Source organism: Procambarus clarkii, chromosome 7, assembly GCF_040958095.1.
Source record: "Procambarus clarkii isolate CNS0578487 chromosome 7, FALCON_Pclarkii_2.0, whole genome shotgun sequence".
Taxonomy (NCBI): Eukaryota; Metazoa; Arthropoda; class Malacostraca; order Decapoda; family Cambaridae; genus Procambarus; species Procambarus clarkii.
The window spans coordinates 54307659-54318942 of NC_091156.1; the positions used below are offsets into that span (position 1 = coordinate 54307659).

The window sequence follows — 11284 nt, forward strand, 5'->3', positions numbered from 1 at the left end:
TATGATCTATTACGCTAGTCTCTGTGAATCACAAGAAAAACTACAACCTAATGCATGATGCATATCAAGACATTAGCCTAGTTTCTTGATACGTTATTGCATAGACATATAACAGGATTTGTATGTTATTCCAAATTAGGTACTAACATTTCCAAATGCTGCCAGCACAAATAAGAATTAACTAAAACATTCAATTCTCCATGTAAACTTAACACATTACATGCCTACTGGTCAATTTGCATATGCTGACTGTTTACTTAATTATTCATAAACCTTCATTTGCATACTTAACAGGCCACACACGCACGCACACACAAAAAAACACACACACACGCACACACACACACACACACACACACACACACACAAACGTTCAGTCAGGGAAGAAAGGATTAACACCTTTTACCAAAAGGGATAAGACCTCAGTATACTCCACCCTCTCTCTTACCCCCCATCTGACCTGATCTGACCTGGTCGCCATCTCCACCCCCCCCCACCCCCCAGTCCCCTGCAAATGTTGTCCCTTTCCCCTTACACACACTCTCCTCTCTCTCTCTCTCACCCCTCCCCACTCTCTCCCCCTCTCTCCCTCTCCCTCTCCCACTCTCTCTCTCTCTCTCTCTCTCTCTCTCTCTCTCTCTCTCTCTCTCTCTCTCTCTCTCTCTCTCTCTCCCCCCCACCCCGCTCTGCCCTTCTGACAAATCCTATCACAGCACAACTAGGAACAGGGTTAAGCATGACAGCCAGAGGTAACAGGGGAACAGGGGAAAGTCCAGGTGAAAAATGAAGAAAATGTTCGCCAGTTTCTGGGGGACATCAAGATGGAGATGCAGGAAATGAAGAATGAAATAAACAACCTAAAAAGAGAGTTGACAGCAGCAAAGGAGGAGATTAGAGCCCTCAAAGAGAACAGTATCAATGCTGAGACTCAGATAACCACCCAGGGAGGTGGTAATAGTATTTTAGAAGAGAATGTCACAATAAAAGCAACATTTGCAGAAATGCTAAAAAAAAAAAACTCTGAAGTAATGTCTGCAGTGATGGAGGTAGCCATGAAAGCAGCCACCTCGCAAGAAGCAGCACGCTCCACTAGCCAGCTGCTGGAAAGGAAAAGATAGCTGTGGGTATTAAAGAGTAGGAAGGCTCTAATAGGAAAGAGTGGAATGATAAGGACAAAGCAGCAGTGAATGAAATACTGAAGGCACTAGACATGGAAGGGACTGAGCATAGCATTGAGAAGGTTTTCAGGCTAGGCTGGTACAAAAAAGACCGAGACCGTGTGTTAAAGATAGTGTTTGCAAACGAAAACACAAAGGAGATGATTCTAACAAAGAAAAGCCATCTGCAACATGTGGGAGAATTAAAAAAAGTATTCCTCCAGAAGGATATGATGAGGGAGGAGAGGGCCATGGCGGCAGAAGCAAGGATGAAGCGCAGGGCGAGGGGAAAACCAGGAAATCACAGCTTCCAACACATCACCCCCAGAGGCGAGGGGGTAACCCACAGCTAGCTACCCAGTAACACCAGTGGGGAGGGCAACCCCACCACCCTCCTCTGCATAGAAAACCCCCCTACCCCAAACCCTTGCTGCCCCTACTCAAATACCCAGCCAAATCTTCCTCCACTCACACCCAATCCCCACCCTTCAACCCCTCCCCTCCTCCCGCCGAGTCCCCCCCCCTCCCCCCCTTTCCTTCCAGTCCTCCCTCCCCTTTCACCCCGTACCCTCCCTGACCCTCCCCCTTCACTTGACCCACCCCTCATCCCAGTATCCTCTGCATCCCTGTTATCCATCTCACAAATCCTCACACCAATGGAACAGCTTCCCCCAACAGCAGAACACTCACCAAGGAGGAGATTTGAGAAGGGACAGAAGAAAGTGAGCCTCAAGGCAATGTACACTAACATAGATGGAATTACAAATAAAGCAAATGAACTTGATGAATGGGTATTAGAGGAAAACCCAGACATAATAGCTATCACAGAAACAAAGCTAACGAAAACCATAACAAATGCAGTGTTCCCACAGGACTATTATGTTATGAGGAAAGAAAAAGAAGGAAGAGGGGGTGGTGGTGAAGCCCTGCTGGTAAGAAAAGGCTGAGATTTTGAGGAGATGGTTGTTCAGGGATGTTAAGGTTTCAGTGACTACATAACAGGTACAATAACAGCTGGAGGGCAAAAAATTATAGTCGTAGTCATGTATAATGCACAACCAAATGACAGAAGACTCAGACAGGAATATGATAGAAACAACATGGCCACCATTAACAGAATAGAGAGAGCAGCTTCTGTTGCTAGCAGGAATGGATCTCAATCATGAGAGACTTCAACCATGAGAAAAAAGATTGGGAGAACAGAGACCCGCATGGAGGACCAGAAACATGGAGAGCTAAGCTGCTGGACGTGGCAACAAGAAACTTTCTAAGCCAGCACATCAAGGAACCAACAAGAATGAGAGAAGATAAACCAGCAATGCTTGATTTGATATTTACCCTAAAGGATTGGGATATAAGGGAAGTTAAGATGGAAGTACCCTTGGGAATACGTGATCACAGTGTATTGAACTTTGAGTACCTGGTAGAGCTAGGAATTATCTCTCCCAAAAAAGAACTAGGAAACAAAAGGCTGGCATACCGAAAGGGAAATTATGAGGAGATTAGAAGCTTCCTAAGGAAATTACCTTGGGACACAGACCTCAGAGCTAAGACTGTACAAGATATCATAGACTGTGTCACCCAAAAGTGTCAGAAGGCAGTAAACAGGTTTATCCTGGCCCAAAGGGAAAAATCCGAGAAGCAAAAGAAGAATCCATGGTATAATAGGGCATGTATCGAAGCAAAGAAACTGAACAAAAGGGCGTGAAGGAACTTCCTAAATAACAGAACACCAGAAAGCAGAGAGAGATACCAGAGAACCAGGAATGAGTATGTCAGGGTGAGAAGAGAAGCAGACAAAAGTTATGAAAATGATATAGCAAACAAAGCCAAGACCGAACCAAAGCTACTCCACAGTCACATCAGAAGTGAAACCTAGAACAAGCGAGGACAGGTATAGAGAGAATGACAAAGAGGTGTGTGAAGAACTCAACAGGAGGTTCCAGGAGGTCTTCATAACAGAACAAGGTGAGGTCACTGTGCTTGGAGAAAGGGAAGTAATCCAGGCAGCCTTGGAAGGGTTCGAAATTACGAGAGAGGAGGTCAAGAGACACCTGCTGGATCTGGATGTTAGAAAGGCTGTTGGTCCTGACGGAATCTCGCCATGGGTACTAAAAGAGTGTGCAGAGGCACTTTGCTTGCCACTCTTCATAGTGTATAGTAAGTCACTGGAGATGGGAGACCTACCAGAAATATGGAAGATGGCGAATGTGGTCCCAATATACAAAAAGGGCGACAGGCAAGAGGCACTGAACTACAGGCCAGTGTCCTTGACTTGTATACCATGCAAGGTGATGGAGAAGATCGTCAGAAAAAACCTGGTATCACATCTGGAGAGAAGGGACTTCGTGACAAATCGCCAACATGGGTTCAGGGAGGGTAAATCTTGCCTGACTGGCTTAATAGAATTCTAAGACCAGGTGACAAAGAATAAGCAAGAAAGAGAGGGCTGGGCGCAATGCATTTTCATGGATTGTCGGAAAGCCTTTGATACAGTACCGCATAAGTGGCTAGTACATAAGCTGGAGAGACAGGCAGGTGTAGCCGGTAAGGTGCTTCAGTGGATAAGGGAGTACCTAAACAATAGGAAGCAGAGAGTTACGGTGAGAAGTGAGACCTCCGATTGGCGTGAAGTCACCAGTGGAGTCTTACAGGGTTCTGTACTCGGTCCTACCTTGTTTCTGATATATGTAAATGATCTCCCGGAAGGTAGAGATTCATTTCTCTCAATGTTTTAGGACGAGGCCAAAATTATGGGTAGGATAAAGACAGAAGAGGACTGTTTGAGGCTTCAAGAAGACCTAGACAAGCTGAAGGAATGGTCGAACAAATGGTTGTTAGAGTTTAACCCAACCACATGTAATGTAATGAAGATAGGTGTAGGGAGCAGGAGGCCAGATATGAGGTATCATCTGGGAGAAGAAATTCTTCAGGAGTCAGAGAAAGAAAAAGACTTGGGGGTTGATATCACGCCAGACCTGTTTCCTGCAGCCCATATCAAGACGATAACATCAGTGGCATATGCCAGGCTGGCCAACATACGAGCGGCATTCAGAAACTTGCGTAAAGAATCATTCAGAACTTTGTATACCACATATGTCAGGCCAATCCTGGAGTATGCAGCCCCAGCATGGAGTCCATATGTAGTCAAGGATAAGACTAAACTGGAAAAGGCTCAAAGCTGTGCCACCAGACTAGTACCCGAGCTGAGAGGTATGAGCTACGAGGAGAGACTACGGGAGTTAAACCTCACTTCGCTGGAAGACAGAAGAGTTAGGGGAACATGATCACCACATTCAAGATTCTGAAGGGAATTGATAGGGTTGATAAAGACAGGCTATTTAACACAAGGGGCACATGCACAAGGGGACACAGACACAGGTGGAAACTGAGTGCCCAAATGAGCCACAGAGATATTAGAAAGAACTTTTTTCGTGTCAGAGTGGTTGACAAATGGAATGCATTTGGAAGTGATGTAGTGGAGGCTGACTCCATACACAGTTTCAAGCGTAGATATGATAGAGCCCAATAGGCTCAGGAATCTGTACTGTGTGAACCGACCTGTGAGATTTATATTTATTTAATTTATATGAATTTATATTTACGTTAATTTGTATACTTCAATTGCAATTTGTATGATGTTAAGTGGCCTGTATTTCTGCAATAAACTCATAATCTCACAAATCGATCCTCTACACATAAGGGGGGTTTATATTAAATTTATATACATGCAGCTAATCAAACTACAGTATTAACTACACATTGAAGAGGTTCCTTATCTTATTGTACAGCAGACCTTAGTCCACCAGGTATAACCAGGATGTAGACACCAAATTATCCTCTTTGAGGTAGCTTCCATCACCCGGTAACTGGTGCACAAAGTCTTGCTTCCTCGTCTTGACCTGTCAAAAGGGCGCTAGCTGTAAAGCCAGAATCCTAATATATGACAGCTATATCAGAGAAAACACTGTATAAGGAACCATAAAGACCTGGCTTAATTACCTTTAGTATGAGGCGATCTCGTGATCTAACCAGCCCACCCTATCTAATGACATTAATGGCCATAAATGATAGATAAATGGGTTTCGGCAGAACACTTAACTTGTATTTGTTGACAGTGTGTTGATGATGGTACACCTTTGGTTTCCATAACACTTCGTCCAAGTAAAATTAACAGGAGCTGTATTTGCTCCCGTGAGCCTCTGTGGTCTTAGTACAATAACAATGGCTGACCACTCCCTCCTCACTGACCCTACTGGCCTACATTGTCCAGATGACAGTAAGTGATACAAGGGTCACATTTACTCTATTTTAATTCTGATAATTAAGTTAATTTATATGAGATGTTTTTATGATGGTAAAGTCCAAAGACTAATGTATTTAAGAATAATTCCCACCATAATAGGTGGTGAATTTATAATAGTATGTGGTAATGATATCCCGTTTTCTATAGATGGGAATTCCACTACAAATTACATTTTCTATGGGTAACTTGTTTATACAACACAGCAATATTATCTGTCTGTATGATATTATTAAATGGTGTCGGATTTTCAGACATGTACACCTGTTGATTGACGGTTGAGAGGCAGGACCAAAGAGCCAGAGCTCAACCCCCGCAAACACAACTAGATGAGTACAACTAGGTGAGTACATGTGCATTTGTAAGTAATCTGTTCTCATCTGGTGTGCAATTTCACCTTCGTTAATGAACCTTTGTTATTTTAAATTATGAAGAACAGCCTTGTTCATAACATGATAACACATACCTTGACGAGTTGGATAAGTTGAGGACAGAGTAGATGGAAACAGGTAGGCAGTTGTCAGGTCAGCAGGTGATGGATCAGCAGGTGATGGGTCAGCAGGTGATGGATCAGCAGGTGATGAGTCATCAGATGATGGATCAGCAAGCGATGAGTCAGCAGGTGATGGATCAGCAGGTGATGAGTCATCAGATGCTGAATCTATTAGTATTTGGTCAACTCGTGCTGGAGTAGTTGATGCTGTATCAGCAGGTACCATGTCAGCAGGCAGAGTGTCAGCAGATAACGTTTCAACTGGCAGGATATCAGCAAGCACCGTGCCAACAGGCAGAGTGTTAGTAGGAATCATGTCAACTAACTCCATACCAACAGTCACCATGCCATCAGGTACTGTGCCATCAGGCACCATATTAACAAGCACGGTGTCAGCAGGGGCCTGGAGAGGCAGGGTGTCAGCAGGGGCCTGGAGAGGCAGGGTGTCAGCAGGGGCCGGGAGAGCCAGGGTGTGAACCACAGACACCGTAGCAGCCATCACAATAAACAGCCGCAACACACCAGAAGTCGTCACCAAACTCTGCCTCTTCCTCGCCCTGTTAATCCTGACTTTCTTGTTGTGTTGTTTCCTGTGACCATTGTGGTGGTGTTGACTCATCTTTCGGTCTGGCCACAACTGCTGCTGCTGTAGAGTACTTATGAATGTGCAGCTTCTTCCTGTGATGCTGCTGCTGTTCTCAGGCACTGCTCTGTCGCCTGGTCTTCCTACAGCTGCTGTACTCATCAGATACTGCTGTTGCTCTTAACAATGTTTTCACTGTAAAAGAAAGAGATAAAACATTACAATTACAATCCAATTTGTATATCAATTCAAAATGCATAACGAATTACAATACAATAAGTTATGCATTTTATTAAAGTCTTTATTTCTGGGATAATATGAACCTTTCTTTGAATCAAGTTCCTCTTTGTACCATGACCATCCATAAATAGTACAGTTTTGCATCATGATCATCCAAACCTGCCTGACGAGTACATTGTTGCATCATGCAGCAACGATGTACTCGTTGTACATATATATATATAAATATATATATATATATATATATATATATATATATATATATATATATATATATATATATATATATATATATATATATATATATATATATATATATATATATATATATATTGGTGTATACTGGCAGCAAGTTTTCTTTTAAACATGTCTCATTGAATATGACCGCATATTCTGTATTTATTATCTTCTGATTTAGGGCTTCTATCCCTCTAACTATTTTCTTAGCATCAGGGCTTAGCTGAAAGAGGAGTTCTCCAAACTCATTTTCGTAATTTCAAGGTGAAGAAAACAAGTGAATTACTATAGAATGTATTACACTTATTTATACAATTTGCACAACGTTTCGAACCTCCATGGTTCATTCTCAAGTGAAAAGATTTACAGAACTGGTTGATTTATACCCACACTGGGTCAGGTGATAAGACAATAAAGGTAAAAACAGTGGGGATACATAAGGAATAATTGGGGGATGAAGTACATAAGAAAATAAGAATAGAGATAACTGCGGAAGGCCTATTGACCCATACGAGGCAGCTCCTATCTACATACAAAGATTAATATGGTGTAATTGGCCTGTTATGTTGAACAGTGTCTTCTGTGTTGTCATCGTTATGTTCTGGTCTTGTCTTTACTCTCATGGTGGGTAGCGTATATAGTTCCGTGATTTGGGTGTTCATGGTAGGTTGTTCTATTCTTATGCGAATTGCTTCAAGAATTTGTAATCTTCTTGCATCTTGGGTTTTGTTTATTATACAGGTATTTTTGTTCAACATTTCTCTTGTTAGGGTGCAAATTGTATAAATAAGTGCGAAAAGTTGAGCAAATTGTATAAATAAGTGTAATACATTCTATAGTAATTCACTTTTTTCTTCACCTTGAAATTACGAAAATGAGTTTTGGAGAACTCCTCTTTCAGCTAAGCCTTGATGCTAGAAAATAGTTAGAGGGATAGAAGCCCTAAATAAGAAGATAGTAAATACAGAATATGCGGTCATATTCAATGAGACATATATATATATATATATATATATATATATATATATATATATATATATATATATATATATATATATATATATATATATATATATATATATATATATATATATATATATATATATGTGTGTGTGTATATCACGAAAATAAACACGTGATTAAGAATGTGACAATGTCAGACCACGGAGGAAAAATGAAACAGGAAATTTCCTTAAGTACTTTCGTATATTAAATACATCTTCAGAAGGTCATTTTACAGATCGAGTGATGGGTATAAATAGGCAGGAAAGAGTGGTGAAGTAAGGTGAGGTACAATACTTGGACAACGCAGAAGGCCCATTGGCCCATCAGATGCACCCAATTGGCCCATCCGATGTAGCCCAATGGCCCATCTGATACAGCAGACATACAACCATAATTCATAGGTAATTATAACATAAAGAGGTAAATATATACAATAAATTAGTGAGACAAATGTTTTTCAATGATTCTACTTAAATCGCCCTTTAGCTGATCTATTAGAAATGGATCTAAGTTATATAGACCACTGCTAATATTCAAATTACTTTCTTTGGTGATCTGTATCAAAGCGGATTCAATTATGTTTCTGTTATAGGTGCTTTTACAATTTGTTATTGAAGACGCACTCTCCCAATCAATTTGGTGAGCTTTTTCTGACAAATGCACAAACAAAGCATTAGATAATTCGTATTTAATATACGAAAGTACTTAAGGAAATTTCCTGTTTCATTTTTCCTCCGTGGTCTGACATTGTCATATATATATATATATATAGTTAGATATAGATATATATATATATAGTTATATATATATATAATTGCAAAGAAACTCTTGGTGGAACTAACCAGATTCACCAACACATGTCTAGCTGGCAACATACCAGCGTCCATAAGACCTATCTTTTTTGGAGCATCTCTCTGTGCTCTAAAGAAAAAGGATGGAGGGATCAGGCCAATAGCTGTGGGCAATTCTCTCCGGCGTCTTGTCGCAAAGGCAGCTGCAAGAACAGTTAGTGATGCAGCGGCCAACATGCTGAAGCCAAAACAGCTCGGGTTTGGCATTCCACAAGGGTGTGAGGCGGCAGCCCATGCAGCTCGAGCCTTCATCGCCAACATCACAGACGAAAAGGCCCTTATCAAGCTAGATTTCAAAAATGCCTTCAATTTGGTGCGGAGGGATGCTGTACTCCGTGCGGTTCATAGTCATTTCCCTTCCCTCTACCCTTTTGTACATTCATGCTACAGTATGGATCTTAAGCTACTTTTTGGCGAACATGAAATTGACTCGCGAGAAGGCGTCCAACAGGGTGACCCCCTCGCTCCTCTCCTTTTCTGCTTAGTCATCAAACAAGTCATAGAGGTCCTGTCCAGCGAGCTTAACATCTGGTTCTTGGATGATGGTACCCTAGCTGGTTCCCAAGACTCCCTCCTGGAGGACATCAGAAAAATCCAGGAGCAAGGTGCAGTTTTAGGCCTCACCCTGAACCCTTCGAAATGTGAAATAATATGTTCCAACCAGGGCATCGTAGAGAGAATAGAGGGTCTTCTGCCAAATATCCATAAAACTAAACCTGAAGACAGCACACTCCTTGGAGCTCCCCTGGGGTTGAAAGCCATCGATGAGGTCCTTGATAAGAAAATTGCCGACCTTAAGAGGATGGATGGGAGGATTGAGGATATTGATGCTCATGATGCACTCTACCTCATCACCAGATGTCTGTATATATATATATATATATATATATATATATATATATATATATGTCGTACCTAGTAGCCAGAACTCACTTCTCAGCCTACTATGCAAGGCTAAATTTGCCTAATAAGCCAAGTTTTCATGAATTAATGTTTTTTCGACTACCTAACCTACCTAACCTAACCTAACCTAACTTTTTTGGCTACCTAACCTAACCTAACCTATAAAGATAGGTTAGGTTAGGTTAGGTAGGGTTGGTTAGGTTCGGTCATATATCTACGTTAATTTTGACTCCAATAAAAAAAAATTGACCTCATACATAATGAAATGGGTAACTTTATCATTTCATAAGAAAAAAATTAGAGAAAATATATTAATTCAGTAAAACTTGGCTTATTAGGCAAATCGGGCCTTGCATAGTAGGCTGAGAAGTGCGTTCTGGCTACTAGGTACGACATATATATATATATATATATATATATATATATATGTCGTACCTAGTAGCCAGAATACACTTTTTGGCCTACTATGCAAGGCTCGATTTGCCTAATAAGCCAAGTTTTCCTTAATTAATATATTTTCTCTAATTATTTTCTTATGAAATGATAAAGCAACCCATTTCATTATGTATGAGGTTAATTTTTTTTTTTTGGAGTTAAAATTAACGTAGATATATGACCGAACCTAACCAACCCTACCTAACCTAACCTAACCTATCTTTATATGTTAGGTTAGGTTAGGTAGTAGAAAAAGTTAGGTTAGGTTAGGTAGGTTAGGTAGTCGAAAAATAATTAATTCATGAAAACTTGGCTTATTAGGCAAATCCGGCCTTGCATAGTAGGCTGAGAAGTGCGTTCTGGCTACTAGGTACGACATATATATATATATATATAAATATATATATATAAATATATATATATATGCACAACTTGCCTAAACATGCAAGAGAAGTTGTGCAACCTTAGAACTCTTTCCCACCAGGAGATTCGAATCCTAGCCAGCACAGAAGCCTTACAGCAACTGGCATAACTGGTATGCATTTAACCCACTGCACCACAGCTCAGACCCTTAAAAGAGATAGAAAAGAAATTACCATCTCTTTTAAGGGTCTGAGTTGTGGTGCAGTGGGTTAAAGGCATACCAGTTATGCCAGTTGCTGTAAAGCTTCTGTGCTGGCTAGGGTTCGAATCTCCTGGTGGGAAAGTGTTCTAAGGATATATGTATATATATGTGTGTGTGTGTGTGTGTGTGTGTGTGTGTGTGTGTGTGTGTGTGTGTGTGTGTGTGTGCGTGTGTTGTGTGTGTGTGTGTGTGTGTGTATCACGAAAATAAACACGTGATTAAAAATGTGACAGTGTCATACCACGGAGGAAAATTGAAACAAGAATTTCCTTAATACTCTCGTATATTAACCCTTAAATGGCGCATAGGTATATACCATTTGACACCCACAGGCGCATACCAAAAAAAAAAAAAAAAATTATTTTTTTCTTCCTAACCTGTTAATTTCTGTTTACTGATCACAGAAAAAATAATAAAAAAATCGTAAGTGGCATATATTGTCCACTATAGGG

The 11284-nt window shown here is 40.8% G+C and overlaps 1 protein-coding gene across 1 annotated transcript in view; it reads right to left on the bottom strand.

Moving 5' to 3' along the window:
• Window positions 1-6452, bottom strand: part of LOC123749966 (mucin-7-like) — an 84932-nt gene extending 78480 nt beyond the window's left edge. Inside the window, exon 1 of the mRNA XM_069315991.1 lies at window positions 5927-6452. Coding sequence (XP_069172092.1) covers window positions 5927-6452 — 526 coding nt within the window. The remainder of the gene's footprint in view (window positions 1-5926) is intronic.
• Window positions 6453-11284: the final 4832 nt, after the last annotated feature.